Consider the following 16,523-nt stretch of genomic DNA (forward strand, 5'->3'; position numbering starts at 1 on the left):
TTTTATATTATTTGTATATTACATATATAATTTGATATTATTTATACACTTATATATTATATAAAATATTATATTATTTACATTGAATGCAAGGATATTGCTTCCATTGTAATAAAATAGGAAAAGGCTCTACAAATTTATTTTCATTTTTGTCCCTAACAAACATTCCCAAAAGGTATTACAGTGGTTTTTTTTAGAAATAAAAGGCAAAAATAATACCAGAATTGGAACTGGCAACAGCAGGAACTTAATGAGAACTGCACCTCCCTGTTCACCACTTCTATCTACAGGAGCCTAAGGCAAAAATACAGTAGTTAGTGTGTGGATGATTATTTTCAAGGTTAGGATATACCAGTGACATCCTTTTCATCTTTTTTTTTTTTTTTTTTAAAGATGGAGCCAATGTTCTGACTCAATAGCTGGAAACAGCAATTTCTTTTTTTTTTTAATTTAATTTAATTTATTTTTGGCTGCATTGGGTCTTTGTTGCTGCGCGCGGGCTTTCTCTATTTGCGGCGAGCAGGGGCTACTCTTTGTTGCAGTGCACGGGCTTCTCATTGCGGTGGCTTCTCTTTGCAGAGCTCGGGCTCTAGGTGCACGGGCTTCAGCTGTTGTGGCATGTGGGCTCAGTAGTTGTGGCTCGCGGGCTTAGTTGCTCCACAGCATGTGGGATCTTCCCAGACCAGAGCTCGAACCCGTGTCCCCTGCATTGGCAGGCGGATTCTTAACCACTGCGCCACCAGGGAAGTCCCCTTTTCATCTTTTAAACAGAGTTTCATTTACCTGTGTTACAGACTGTCAGGACAAATTTCTGCTGTCTATTGTGTAGCTTGTTTTCCTGTACCCTACTTTGGTGTGCTTATCTCCCCTTGTACAAGTGACCCTTTTGCACAATTGATGTGAAATTCAATTGTGGGATAAGTATAACAAAAATGGAAAAATAACAAAGAGAAAATTGAATTTCTTATTAGTTAAATGAATTTTATATAGCAGCTGTGGGTGTAGTCATTAAACCGGAACCCATATTACAGGGCTGCTTATATTTTAAAGAGAAGCCAGTACTATCACTTATGAGTCTAAATTAGGTGAAAGCAGTGACCATTTTTAAGAAAATTTATATGTCAACACCATAACAAAATCCTTTGTAGTCTAGGTCAATGAATGACCTTAAGGTATGGCTAAATAAGTGGGAAAATAATGTATTATTGACTCAGAGAGTCTCCTTATTGTAGATTTGGATGGATACCGGAGCATATTTCTACCTTCTCTCTTCTAAAACAGTTACCATGAGTCAAAATATCTTGATGCTGTTGGCCAGGTAGCAGATATGAAACTTATACACATTTGTTGAACTTTGACAATCTCTGTAAAACCTATTTGCGAATGACATTTTTATAAAAATCCCATCTTGTATGAAATGTACAATGTTTTGCTTTCTGTAATACTACTGCTATTCGCTACTCTTTCTCTGACGTTTGTTCATTCATATTACTAGGGAGTTATGTGACATTTGGATTGAGTCAAACTGAGACGGGAAAATGCTTCCATACAGTAATATATTCAAAAGGAAAGGATTCAAAAAATCCTGTGGGATTAATGTAGCACTCTCAGGATGACCTTAAAACTGAAGTCTTTATAATGTTATGTGTAAGCTAAACTAATGGAGAAGGATTTGAATTTAGGGGAAGAGGACTCTAGGTATTTCCAGAGCCATTTTATATACTTCACTCATGAGTTTAAAAGAATTATGTGAGTTGCAGGGTGGTTTGATTCAAAGCTCAAATGGCTGAAGTCCTTTTGGGCAAATAAGGCCACAGACAGGATTTAAAGCCATGCCATAGGAATCAGGGGGACAGGGCAAAATGGGTGCTTGAATACTGGATTAGAGGTTGCTATTACATTAATTGAATGCTAAACTTGACTTTGTGCAATTAATTTCAAATAGAATTGAAAGGAAAATGCTATTTTAGTAGGAATACCACATTCAAATGAATGGTCACTAGCCTCAGTGCTGCTGTTTTAATTCTGGGGAATAGCTGAGCTTTCAAAGGAGGAAGTGTAATGTAGTGGCAAGGGTCTTGGACTAGAATCTGTTCTAGCTTGTTAACAGAATAATTTTCTGCCCTCAAGTAAGTCATGCAATCTTCCTGAGTCTGTTTTCTTCTTCTTTTTGGCCACGCCACATGGTTTGTGGGATTTTGGTTCCCCTACCAGGGACTGAACCCGAGCCCTCGGCAGTGAGAGTGCAGAGTCCTAACCACTGGACCACCAGGAAATTCCTGTTTTCTTCTTTAAAAGTGAGGCTAATCTCTGCTGACCTTTAAGTGTGGGGGCACAGTATATATCAGACACTTAATAATTGTTTGTTCAATTTATTATCTTATTTATTGAGTGTCTCATATATGCCAGGTACTGTGCTAAGAGCTTTTATGTGGAAATGCTCTGTAAACTTTAAAGTATTATTCAATTTAAAGGTGTTATTTTTTTTCTTTAATTTTTTGGCCATACTGTGCAGCTTGTGGGATCTCAGTTCCCCAACCAGGGGAATGAACCAGGGATGAACATGGGCCAAGGCAGTGAAAGCCCGGAATCCTAACCAATAGGCCACCAGTGAACTCCCTTAAAAGTGTTATTATTAATCCACATGGTTTACCCATTGAGCCATCCCTGTCATAAAGCATTGGATAAATATTTCTCAACTGTAGCTGTAGGTCGGCATGAGCCTTGAGAAATTTTCTATTTTGTTTAATCCTTATGCAATTCTGAGACAGAACTTGATGTTATTTTTGGTCACTCTGAGGACAGGAAAAGTTTAAAGGCACTGCAAATTGAATTTGAGTGCCACAAGGCAGAGCACTCCCTCATGTGAAAGCACTTACTTCATTGTGAAAGATACCAGTGCTTCATTTTCTCCTCTCTGGAAGTTTTGCTTTCCTATATGGGAAATCACCTATCTCATTGGGTGTCTGTAGGCTGGATACTGATTGTTTCAGGGCTGATGAGGGAGAAGGGTTGGAGATTCAAAAATCTTCCTGTGGTGTCCTGTAAAATGTTCTGATAGTGCACTCCCTTATACAGTTGACCCTTGAACAACACAGGTTTGAACTATGCGAATCTACTTTGTTGACTGAAAAAAAAACGCACAACCTAAAAGTTGAGAATTATGTTTAATTTGGCAGACTTTCTGAGGAATTAAGCCCAGAAGACAGCCTCTCAGATAGCTCTGAGGGACTGCTCTGAAGATGTAACAGGGAAGAGCCAATTCTGACTCCATGTTGAATCTGTTCCTTATACTTTAACCTTTGCTTTTCGTTGCTTTTGTTATTATAATCACTGTCTATAGCTGTAAGCATACATAATGGCCTGCCATAGGGAACCCTGCCCCTCTGCCTGACTGTTAAACTAAAAGCCCTTTGTTCAACAGAGAGACATTCTGACCCTGCCCACCTGTGAATGGCTGCAGAAAAGAAGAAATTAACACATCCCCTCCTATTTTGCAAGATAAATGGCTTTTTTACTTTACTTCCTCACCTCCTCTCCCTCTCTGTTCTGTAAAAGAAACTGGCATTCAGACCCAGATAAGATGGTTTTTTGGGGACACTAGTCTGCCATCTTCTTGGTCTGCCGGCTTTCCGAATAAAGTCGCTATTCCTTGCCTCAGCACCTTTTCTCCCGACTTATTGGCCTGTTGTGTGGGAAGCAGAACAAGCTTGGACTCGGTAACAAAGAGGTAAGGGAGGAGCCTGGATATATGGAAAAACCGGGCAGTTGGAACCTCAGAAGATAATTAATTAAATTATCTAATTAAGATAATTAAATTAATCAAAAGATAATAAAGTTAATTAAAGAAAACCAGCCATCTGCAGTTAATGAATTTAGTGCTTTTCTATATATGGGAAGATCCAAGAGTCTGGGCTCATTCCTTTGATATGAACCTTAACTATCTAGGGCCAGTATCTGGGTTTGTTTTCTATCCTGGATCCCCTCAGGGTGCACAGGGGGGCTGCAGTAGCTGACGGCTTGTTGGCAGCAACATCCTTTGTTTACTGATATGGCAGGCAACATTCTTTGTTCACAACTTATACCTGGATTTGTTTTAATGGTAAATACTATAGTCTACACCATCTCTGGTTGATTGAATCCACAGATGCGGAACCGCAGATATGAAGGAACCATGGATACAGAAGAACCATGTATAGGGAGGGACAGCTATAAGTTATATGCAGATTTTCAACTGCAGGGAGGGTCAGCACCCCTAACCCTCATGTTGTTAAAGGGTCGACTGTACTGTAATGAGAAAAAAGTCTATACAGAGATTTGTACAGATTTTAAATGTAGAATACAGGAGAAACAACAGAGGAAAAATTAAAAAGAAAAGGGAATGCATAAAGAATACAAGGAACAGGGACTTCCCTGGTGGCACAGGGGTTAAGAATCCGCCTGCCAATGCAGGGGACATGGGTTCGATCCCTGCTCTGGGAAGATCCCACATGCCATGGAGCAACTAAGCCCGTGCGCCACAACTACTGAGCCTGCGCTCTAGAGCCCTCGAGCCACAACTGTTGAGCCCACGTGCCACAACTACTGAAGCCCGTGTGCCTAAAGCCCTTGCTCTGCAACAAGAGAAGCCACCGCAATGAGAAGCCCGAGCACCGCAATGAAGAGTAGACCCCGCTCGCTGCAACTAGAGAAAGCCCATGCGCATCAACGAAGACCCAACTTGGCCAAAAACAAATAAATAAAAAATAAATAAATTAAAAAAAAAAGAATACAAGGAACAGAAAATTAAAGACTATGTCTGCAGGAAATATTACAGCCAATGGCTGCTGAGAGGCAGACAGAACAAAGGCTTAAAATAGGATTGTCAAGAAATGATACTCAGTTGATTATTGGGCTTTACCCTGATTTTTACCTTTGGAGGTTTCAGCTATTTCAAAGAAAATCAGAATCAGGTTTTTGGAGACCTGAGGTAGGACTAGTACTAAGCAAAATAATAAAGGAGTGGTTAATCTTTGGTATCCGTTACCTCTTTGCACCCTTCTCAGCTCCCCCTCTTTCTTCTAGTTTCTCTGGGTCCTTCCAAATGCCTAACTTGTGCAAATTTCTAAAGATACCTTGACCTAATAAGCTTTGATCCACTGATAGAACATCCAACCTTTAGACCTTTCCATCCCAGAGGTTAGGAGAGATACTTTAGAGCAGGTTGTACCTGTCTCTCATCCTTCAAATCGTGCCATGTAAGTGCTCTCCACATGAGTGCATAAGAACATGCCTGACTGCAAAGTAAAGTGTGATTGCTTCCTACTATTACACTAATCTTGGTTCCTCACCTCTTTGGTATCTCATGTGAATGTCCATTGCCCTTGTTTTCTTTCTTACTTTTCAAGAAAATAAATGCAACTAATTATCTAGCTCTTACATATAGTCTTACAAAAGTGTCATCTTACATATAAGGATGACACTACTTCTCTACGTTTCTCTGAAACTAAAATAACATTTAGTAAAATCATTTAAATGATTTCCCCCTTAAGCTACTATATTCTGAGAGTATTTTATTTTTGCATAAATGAAGTTACTATAAATCTGTTTAACAGGAATTTTTCTCTTCATTGTTCCAGGAAACTAACCCTAAAATGTCTGCATTGTTTGATCTTTGTTATGGTTTTACAAGTTCATTATTATTATAGTGTTATTTTTCAGGGCTACCGATTTTTTAAATATTCTGAAATACGATGAGGTAAGAATATAGATTATTCTCTTGAGACACATTGTTGTAATTCAGCTTTTTCCATTGTCTCTATTTTTTTCTGTGTTTTCTAATACAGATGACATTATAATGTGTAGAAAGATAGACGGTGTAAACACTGAAGAAAGAAAGAATGAGACACAGAACAATAAAACAAGTACCTCAGTTTCAATACAGCAATCAGATGCTGATAAGCATCGCCAGCAGAGAGGTAAAGTATACAAAAAAATCACACGTGGTAAAAAGAGTCTGAAATATTTGTGAGTAACTGGGGAAGCAAATTCACAAACTTGGAATGTGTTCTAAAGTTGCATTGTGTTGCTAGTTTTATCTTTCTTGGAAATGTATGCATACAGGCTTGGTAAAAATTTATGCCATGACAAATGAAAAAAATTTTTTTTAATTTATATGAGTTACTTCCTTAAGAGAGAGCAGGATAAGAATGAGAAATGTTTTGTACTTGTTCCCAAGCCTGTCTAGATGGTCCAATTCCACTTTAAGGAGGCAATACAGAAGGGTTAAGAGTATGGTTAATAGCCTGAGCACCATGGCATCCACATTTTGAAAAAATAAATGCTGTAGGGCAAAGAGAGTGCAGAAGAACATGAAGAAAGCCCTTTGTATCCCTAATCACATTGGTCAGTGCAGTGTGCATATTTTAATGTGAACGTGCTGTGCATTGCCATAGTAGAGAAGTCTTTTCAACAATTAACGATCTCCATGGTCTAGTGAACAGGTTGGAACCATCTTGACATTGTGTGTACTCTGAGCCCCTTCCAGCTGCCTACCCATGTTCCTTACAGTCTTTGTTTGAATCCTTCAGTGGCTTAGCAGGTTCTGAGAAAAGGAGGGATGGTGGTTATTATAGGGGCAAAGCTGCTAAGAACGGTGAGGGGGCCAATCTCATGTTTCTGACTAAATGTAAAATTGATCTTCGTGAGCCTTTGGAGAACTATATTCTCTGATCATTCCTTAAGCTGTCTTTACACCCAAATCAAAGCAGATGATTGAGGCAAATATTCACATGATTAATACAAAACAGACAGTTTCTCTGCATCTCTCTTTTTTCTATTAGAGTATTCTTTCAATGAATTTCAGATAATATGTCCAACTTTGGTGGCATATGAAACCAAATTTGAGGTGCTGTATACAGAGAAGACTACTATATTAAGGTATACAAACAGAAATAGTATGGCAAAGACTGTTCTAGAGTTCACTGAGACTCTCAGGTGATATCAGATTAATGAAATATCAAAAGTTTTGCAAATACCAGTGCATAGCTTGAAAACAATGAGATCACAGGTATTACTTCTGAAAGATATGTTGAATTTACTGACTGAAAATACAGAAAATAATTATTTTTTTAAAGGATACTCAAGATTCAGAAACAACGTTGAGGAAAGAAATGATAAAAAGCCAAACCAAGAACCTTTTGGATTCGGGTCTGGACAAAGCTCTTTAAACAGGCAGCCTTTAAAGAAGCAGGTAAATAAATACCAAGAATTAACCAATATAAAGGTCCTAAATTTAATATATTTCTTAATATTAAGGATTATTTAAAATTCTGTTAAGAGCGGGGATTGTTTCTTAGTACTCCCCCATGCTGCCTGAAGCATAATTTAACTTCAATATTTGTTAATTGATTTTTCCTCTGTAACTGTTTTTTTTTATTAAGTTATTTTATTTATTTATTTTTGGCTGTGTGGGGTCTTCGTTGCTGCGCGTGGGCTTTCTCTAGTTATGGTGAGCGGGGGCTACTCTTTGTTGCAGTGAGTGGGCTTCTCATTGCAGTGGATTCTCTCGTTGTGGAGCACGGGCTGTAGGCGCGCGGGCTTCAGCAGTTGTGGCACATGGGCTCAGTAGTTGTGGCTTGCGGGCTCTAGAGCACAGGCTCAGTAGTTGTGGCGCACGGGCTTAGTTGCTCTGCAGCATGTGGGATCTTCCCAGACCAGGGCTCGAACCCATGTCCCCTGCATTGGCAGGCAGATTCTTAACCACTGTGCCACCAGGGAAGCCCCTGTAACTGTTTTAATAAACATTTATTTTTGCTATTTTCAATCACTGCTAGAAATTTTGAATTTATAAAATGCCAAAAGAGATGATTGGTTTCATGATTTGTCTTGTATAATCATTCTCATTTTTGTCCTCGTATAATAAGAGTTGTTGATCTTAAGTTTTAGTATAAAAACAGTTTTAGTAGACTTGTGAATGAATTGTAAAAACTAGAAGTCAGATGACATTAGTGTATGACATAAACTCTGGAACCAACAGATGGGACTTACTATAGCTGTACATTTTATGGTGGTAAATACATCACCTCTAAACTTGTATAGATAAGCCAGTCACTGGACAGAAATTTGAGAGGTGCTCATATCCAGATTCATAAGTTAACATTGATACTATGGTTTCAGCTTGCCCTATAAAGTGATTCTTCTTAAAGTGCTATGTGGTCATTTAGTAAAAAATGTTGGTTCTGGGAGCTTAAACCATTTTTGCCAAATTATATAAATGCAAATTTTGGGGGAAGGAGAACATGTTGCATATTCAAATATTTAGAGGATTGATTTAGCAAATATTAATTAAATGTCTATTCTAGGCACTATGCAAGGTACCAGAACAGCCCTGCTTCAAATATTATATGTGGTGGTGGGAAAAAAAGATAAGAAAGAAATTTAATGCCAGGCAGTTTACAATACATGTTCTAATAGGGTATAAGTTATATATTGTGGGGATGCAGCAATTCATTCTGATTAAGGGGATTTGTGAAAGTCTGATGGAGGAGATGGTATTTAATCTGTAAGGTGAGAAAGTTTTTGATAAAGTTTAGAAAGAAGGACATGAGCTTACATTACAGTATGAAACGCATAAATGAACTAAGAATATTGTAAAATAGTATTTTCAAATTGAAAGCATCTTTCTATTTCTGATACTTTTCAGATATTTGAGACTGTCATTATAGCAGAACTCACTGGAAAAAAGTACTCTGCAATAAAGAAATGTATTAAAATTTAAACATAATTATTCTACCAATAAATTGAATAACAATTACAGCTTTCAATCATGCTTTGAAATTCTAATAAGCTAGTTTTGTATTTCACAAGATTTAATCCTAATATCAGTAAAACACAATTGTATTTATTCAACACAACTCTTTTTGATAGTTTCTGTTGTTTATAAGGAAAGTTTCTGTTTTTGATAATTTCTGTTGTTTTCTAAAGGTAGAAATCTGTGGTATCCAATTTGATGAAATTATTTTTTATATAAACATGTGTAAAAAGACTACAAGTTCCTTTGGAAAGGTACTTGGGTTCATATGGGTCTTTAGGAGATAGGTCTCAATCCTTCCTGCTGACCCACTGTGTTCCCAACACTAGTGACTTAGAAAAGGAAATGTACATGTGCATTCCACCCAATCTCCTTATTTATGTTTTGCAGTGGAAAATCTGGAGTGTGACTATGGCTTTATGCTTTAACAAAGCAGCAGATTTGTCATATTTTTTATTTTACTAAAGTTTTTTTTTTTTTTAATTAACTAATTAATTAATTAATTTTTGGCTGTGTTGGGTCCTCGTCTCTGTGCGAGGGCTTTCTCCAGTTGCGGAGAGCGGGGGCCACTCTTCGTCGCGGTGCGCAGGCCCCTCACCATCGCGGCCTCTCCTGTTGCGGAGCACAGGCTCCAGACGCGCAGGCTCAGCAGCCGTGGCTCACGGGCCCGACCGCTCCGCGGCATGTGGGATCCTCCCAGACCAGGGCCCGAACCCATGTGCCCTGCATTGGCAGGCAGATTCCCAACCACTGCGCCACCAGGGAAGCCCTTTACTAAAGTTTTATGTGAATAATATTCTTTATGCCAATACCTCCCCTGCCTTTTAATAGTTGCATTCAGCTTCTGGTAGTGTTATACTACAAAGTCACAATGTCAGAGCTAGGGCATGTTTTGTTTGCCAGGCACTATTTGCTAGTGGAAAGCTTGTTTTCTTAGCATGGTCCATACGACTTTGTCCACTTACATTTATGTAGCATCATAGAGATTTGTCAAGGGTTTCGTTATTTCCATTTGACTGATTCACTCCACTGACCTTTTGATTTAAAAAGTGAAAAGGTAGAAAGACTGAGTTGTTGTCAGGCCAGTTTACTTTAACAGTATTAAGCCTACTTTCTGCTTTCTTTATAGCTACCTATCCCCTCACTTATTTGTCTTTCTCTCTAGAATTAAATATTAATTTATATAGAGGAGATAGATAATTTATTGTAAGTTTTTTTTAATTGAAGTATAGTTGATTTACAATATGGTGTTAGTTGATAGTTTCTTTTTCACCTGATCCTGAACAGGTGAAGAATAAATAGTATGATTTTGAACACTTTCTTGTGGTTCTAAGGATTTGTGCTACAAAATATTAAATATTCTGTCTCTCAACTATAAAGTCACAGAATTGGTTGTTTCTTTAGGTAAAACATAGATCCAGAAAATGGTAGGTAAAGTATGACCTTGGAATATATTCAAATTCACAAAGCAATTAATTTTCCATATTTAAAACATTTTATTAAAGTTTTATATGCATAATATTCTTTGTGCCAATGCCATGAGAGATCAGAGCTTTCTACATATTAGTTCTGAAAACTGTTTAGTCTTTAAAGGTAGGGGCAGTGGAATTCTAAAAAAAGAGTTGCCCATAGAAATGGTCTTAACAAAATATCATTATGAGTTAATGAAATCAATAGGGTATATGTTTCATTTGTTTTTCAAAATTGCGGTTCTTTGCAGGAGAAGTGCAATGAAAATTCTAAAGCCCAAGCAGTGATGAATCAAGGCCAATCAGAGAGGAACCAACATCAATCGGAAGGATCTCAAGGCCAATCAGAAGAAAATCCACACTATTCAGAGAGATCTCGAGGCCACTCAAAGAGGTCTCGTGGCCGATCAGAAAGATCTCGTGGCAAAGAAAAGAGATCTCATGGTCCATCAGAAAGATCTCGTGGCCGATCAGAGAGATCTCATGGTCAATCAGAAAGATCTCGTGGCCGATCAGAGAGATCTCATGGTCAATCAGAAAGATCTCGTGGCAAAGAAAAGAGATCTCATGGTCCATCAGAAAGATCTCGTGGCCGATCAGAGAGATCTCATGGTCAATCAAAGAGATTTCATGGCCAATTAAAGAGATCTCGTAGCTATACAGAAAGATTTCATGGCCAGTCAGAGAGATCACGTGACCACTCTAAGAGATCCCATGGTCACTCAGAGAGATCTCATGACCGTTCAAAGAGATCTAATGTCCTATCAGGGAGATTTCATGGTCAATCAGAGAGATCTCATGACCAATCAGGGAGATATCAAAGATACTCAGCAGTAGAAATTGAGTGTGAATCTAACAGGTAAAAATATAATGAATACTTAACTATTAATGTGTTGAGTGATGTGGAAATGTAAAGGCATGCTTTATATATCTATATTTTAATGGCTAAATATGTATTTGTTGAAACAGAATTGAACTGGGACAAAGATATTAATAGAATAGAGGTGTGTATTCATGGCATCAATATTCTTTCAACTTACTGATGCCCTCTAGCTATCATCCAGTTTCCCAATTACCCTAATTAAGTTGTTCCATCTAGGTCAGCTTCCCTGGAAGAGCTCCAATGTACTCAATCTTTCCTACTGAGCCTTTCCCACAATCAAAATATATTGACGCAGTGTCCCATTCTCTTTGAACTTTCCAACCTGCTAGGCTAGCTAATCTAACAATGAACTATGCTAGATTGATAATATATAATCTCTGATAATGAATTCCTCTGTTTCCCTCCTCTACCTCCTTTCTAAAGAGTCTTCAAGGAGCCCTCAGCAGACAAATAATAGGTGTATCTTCGGGCAGCTGAACTTTTCTGCTTTCCACAAATCAGAACGTAGGAGAGGTCTAGCTTATGCATAGTTGCAACCCTAGCCTAAATATATTTTGAATATTGTGTATATTCACTATTGCCTTATAAAACTGTTAGGCTAGGTCTGTCCGCCCTAACAAAAGAACCAGAGAAATTTAACAGTATTGCAGATTGTTTGAGTTTTAAAAACCTCAAGACATTTTTATTGTAATTGGCTAGGTAATTGAGTAAAAACATTATTTTTAATTTAAATTTCTCAGTGATTGCCTTCATTTTGCATTGCCTATAAATGTCTAGTCAAATACTTTAGCTCATATTAACTGCATAGAGTTGCAGTTTTCAGCTAAAAAAATTATTTCCAAAATGTATATGTGGGTTATTGTGTATATAGACAATGTCTGATGTAGGCACCGTTTTAATGCTAAAGGCCCCACCCTACTTATATTAGCAGTATACAGTTTGCTATAAAGAAATTAACATATGTTTAACACTGATGATAAGCAATTATTTCTACATTTATCAGGGATTTTCATGTTTTGCTTCATTTTACACATCCATTTTTGTTTGTCAAGTGGTATAACACTTCCACTAAGGCACTGAAATTCCACTTACTGTTTTCCAATGACATATTCTGTCATTTTACAATGCATTTTAAAACATAATGAACAATTCTGTTCAGATTTTTCTCCTTTATCTTCTATTATTATAATTTTTTTTGTATCCTTAGCACAAGTAAGTAATTCTTGCTTGGTTAAAGTTATCAAATGTAGAACTCTTACTAAAGAACACATAAAGTACAGAAAATTAATATACTTTGATAATTGATCCCTTAGAGATTAATTCTTCTACTCCATAACTTTCCATTCTAATATATATATATATATGTTGACCAGTTAGGTTTAATAATATCCTTAAGACCTGGAGTTGGCGTATGCACCGCTCAGGCTAGCTTCACCAGAAGACAAAGACAAACCAGAAATGCTAAACTTCTGCCTTAATTTTTAAGGCATTTCTACCTTAAAAAAAAAAATAAGTCACCAGTGTAGAAGCCCAATGTGGTCTGAACAAAAGACAGGTAACTAGGCAAGCATCTGGAATAAAATATGGTAGCATATTCGGAATATTGTTTATTTATGGGGACTTACAATGACTTTTTTCAATTTTGAAAAACCAGTATGATTCTTTACAGTTCTAAAGAGGATTTATTATTGTAAACAAGGTGTGAATTTGTATTTTTGATGCCCCCAAGATACCTGATAACAATTTCAGCTTTTGCTCCTTTTTCCTGATTTGGTAATTATATCCACAGTCAGATGTCTTCCTTGGCTAGAGTAATATGTAAATAGTGAAGCTTAACAAAATAAAAACTTTTTTGTAACCTCCGCTAAGTAGCTTACAAGAAATGAGTGGCAAAATCTGTATATCTTTGCATTAGCTGGGCTGTCTACCTGATGAAAGCTTTTCTAAACACAGAAAATAGCTTCAGAGGAAATGAGGTGCTTAGTTTTGGAGTGCTTGCCGTTTAAACTCCAATTATAGAGTGATAACTGATATATCTCATTACCACTACATCATTCCAAGTAATTCTTGAAGTAAATTCAAATCTGATTATAATCGACAAATCAGATCTTTGGATCTTTCAAAATAAATGATTGCTTTTTAAAGTATCACCATTTATGATTCATATCAGGACTTCTGCAAAGAAAAAAAGGAGTAAATTCTTACGGAGACAGATGCAGCAAAGAAATGATATAATGAACATGAATCGAAGTGTAAGTATCAGCACTTTCAAAGTTATAGCAGAGAAACTGTGTGGTTTTACAGATTTTCATTTGAATAGGCTTTCTTCCTGCGTCTTTGTTGGCATCTACTTATATTGATGATTAATATATTTTAAAACCTGTTTACCAACATCAAATGTAGGAAGAAGCCACATATGTCATACATGTCTTCATGAGTCAAGTGTTTCCAGCCTTTTGGATAATTGCTTGCACAAAAACGTTTCCTGCTCCTCTTCCATTACCCCCCATCCTTCCTTATATTATTTAGCTTCTAAGTGGGCACTAGACAAAACTGAGAAAGAATGATACAAATAAAACTTATTAGTAGCACGTACGTAGTATTTTAAACAATCTTTTACAACCGTTGAATCCTCAGGACATTGTCTTTATTTTACTATTTATTTACTGAAGATCTATGAACAGCAATTACAAGAAATGAAGTAAATAGTATGTTGAGTAAGCCAATTAAGTCCATTTTGCTGGAAACTTCCATCTTTAATACAGAACATGTGTGTTTGACATAAGTATTTAGATGAAATTGAGTAGATGTAGCTCCTACATGAAACACCTAATACTTATCCCTACACATGACACTCTGGTATTTCTTCCAATACTTCTACCTGCAGGAAAAGACAGGCTAGCTTAAATAGTAGTGTGATATACTGTAAAGAGGTCTAGTCTGGGTCTCAGAGAGTTGGCTTACCTGCCTGGCTAATCCACTTACTAGCTGTGTGTATGACCATGAGCAAGTCACCTCCCCTGCTGTAAATCTTAGTTTTGTTCCCCTGTAAATGAGATTAGAATGAAAGATATCTATGAGATGGTTAAAGCAATCTAAGTATTATGGTCTAGTAGTTAATGACAGGGGCTTCGGATTCACACTTGGATAGAATCATGTTTCTACCACTTAATTTCATATTTGATCAATTCTAAGACATGCTTTTTTTTCCAGTTTTCAATATCTCTGAAATCAGGAAATGTCCTGCATTTAATGGTATAGTTAAATTGAAAACTTAAAATCTTTTTAGTGGTACATAAAATAACAGTACATGTTACAATCATGGTATCTTAGATTTGATGAAACATGGTGGCTGAGGAACCTTGGGCAAGTTCCTTTGAGCCTGTTTTCTCAGCTACAAAATGGGAACAATATTGACCTCGTAGGTTGTTGTGATGATTAATTGAAATATATGTAAACATTTTAGGCTAGAAACAGGATTGTGGTAAGCATTCTATACATTGGAATTCTTATTATTTTATCATTACTATGATGATGAATCTATAATATTATTCATTATAATCATTCCTTCAGTGTTCATTGTGGCAATATTAACATGATAACCGTAAAAGTTCTTACATTCTAATTAATTTTATGTGATTCAGTTTATATATATATATAAAAAAATATATACACACATACATATATATGTATGTATACACACTCGTTCATTATTGAAGGGATTTTCAATGTGAAGTGAGAAATCCCCACTGGAATATAAGGGCAAATATGAATATTCTTTAAATAGGAACAAAACCTCTAACAGGCTTCCAGATGCAGTTAAAACCTCACAGGTGTTTCTGTTTGTCCATTCATTTCTTGAATCTGACTTCAGTTCCTACCTTTCTATTAAATTTTACTATCAAAAATTCGGATTACTGGACTGAATGTCAATATTATGACATAGTATGAGTGTGTTTCATGTTTGGTAATTGCAATCATTGTTGCTTTTGTTGTGGTCATCCATGTACAATGCTTGGTGTCAGTCTATTTATCTCTTGTAAAAATAAAATATAGTGTGTGTGTGTGAAAAAAAAAAGAAAAAAAAATTTATTAGTTTCTTGTCAAATTCAATGGCCTTTTCTCAGTCCCCTTCTTCCTCTAGTTCTTTGTAGTATTTCAGTTATTCATTCGGCAGTTATTGAGCTCTTATTATTTGCCAGAAATGTGCTATGTACTTGAGAAAGAATCTTTACTAAGGAAGTAAGAAAGAACGGAAGGAAGGGGGAGAGAGAGAGAGAGAGAGAGAGAGAGAGAGAGGGAGAGGAGCATAGTATAAATACTTAGAGGTATGCCCAAGGTACTATGGCAGCATGGGGGAGAGAATCCCAAACCAGCTAGGGAAGTCAAGGAGCATCCTAGAGGAGGTAGTGTTTGAGTTGAGTCCTAGAGGCTGAGTAGGAGTAAGCAAAGCAGAAAAGGTGGAAAAGGCATTCCAGTCAGAGGAAACATCATGTGTAAAGGTATAGGAGTGAAAGAAAGCATGGCATATTTTGTAAGCTGCAATTAGCTTAGTTTGGCCAGACTGCAGTGGTTTTTAAACTGTGTACTTCAGAGTTCTAGGGGTTGTGAAGAGGTGCCTCAGGAGCCAAAGAAGGCAGTTTTGCTTTTCAGTATTTTACATATTGGGATACCAAGTAAGATTTTGTTGGAACTAGGGATTCTTTCACTTTAAAAATTAGTTTGAAACTCATTGAGCTCAAGTGTAGAGTGTGTGGGCAGAACTGTTGAGGGGTGAGAGTGGAGAGAGTCAGGAGCCGGATCATGGAGCATGGGCCATGCTAGAGTAGGGATTCTATACAGAGCGCAATGCAGAACTACTGAGAGACTTTAAGGAAGGAAATGGCATTGACCAACTTATTTTAGAAATAATCACATTAGCTAATATCTCTCCCAGTAGTTTCCAGTTCTAATTCCTACCCTTTTTTTCTGTATTTCCATGGCTCCTATTCTCACTTCTCCAACTTTGGCTTCTCTACCACCTAGTTTAAGCTCTTGGATAATCTGCCATGATTACTACTGGTTTCCATATACATTATACATCCATTCTAGTGGCGTTCTTATCTTTCTTAAGTTCTTGGGAAGCACCCTGTTAACTAGTGTTGCCAGTAGAGTATGGGGTAAGGGTATGTGAGGCTCTGTTTAACTCATGGAGTCATCGTCATTAGACACACATACGTCTTGAATTCAAGGCTGCCTTCAGTAGCATGTTTACTTGTAAACATGAATATCTGCTTCCAACCTAAACATGAACTTTCTAACAAGAAAATATTTGCTCTGTAAACATTAACTTTTAAGAATACCTCCATGTGTTATTCTGCTTTTATAATCTACTGGCTCT

General features: G+C 37.0%; 1 protein-coding gene across 1 annotated transcript in view; it reads left to right on the forward strand.

The window, feature by feature from the left end:
* LUZP4 (leucine zipper protein 4) overlaps positions 1–11,123 on the forward strand; it is a 54,044-nt gene extending 42,921 nt beyond the window's left edge. The window contains 6 exon segments of the mRNA XM_036839311.1: positions 3,662–3,719; positions 5,826–5,957; positions 7,116–7,231; positions 10,512–10,850; positions 10,852–11,020; positions 11,023–11,123. Of these exon segments, the coding sequence (XP_036695206.1) occupies positions 3,662–3,719; positions 5,826–5,957; positions 7,116–7,231; positions 10,512–10,850; positions 10,852–11,020; positions 11,023–11,123 (915 nt within the window).
* Positions 11,124–16,523: the final 5,400 nt, after the last annotated feature.

This window comes from Balaenoptera musculus, chromosome X, assembly GCF_009873245.2.
Source record: "Balaenoptera musculus isolate JJ_BM4_2016_0621 chromosome X, mBalMus1.pri.v3, whole genome shotgun sequence".
In the NCBI taxonomy this organism is placed as follows: Eukaryota; Metazoa; Chordata; class Mammalia; order Artiodactyla; family Balaenopteridae; genus Balaenoptera; species Balaenoptera musculus.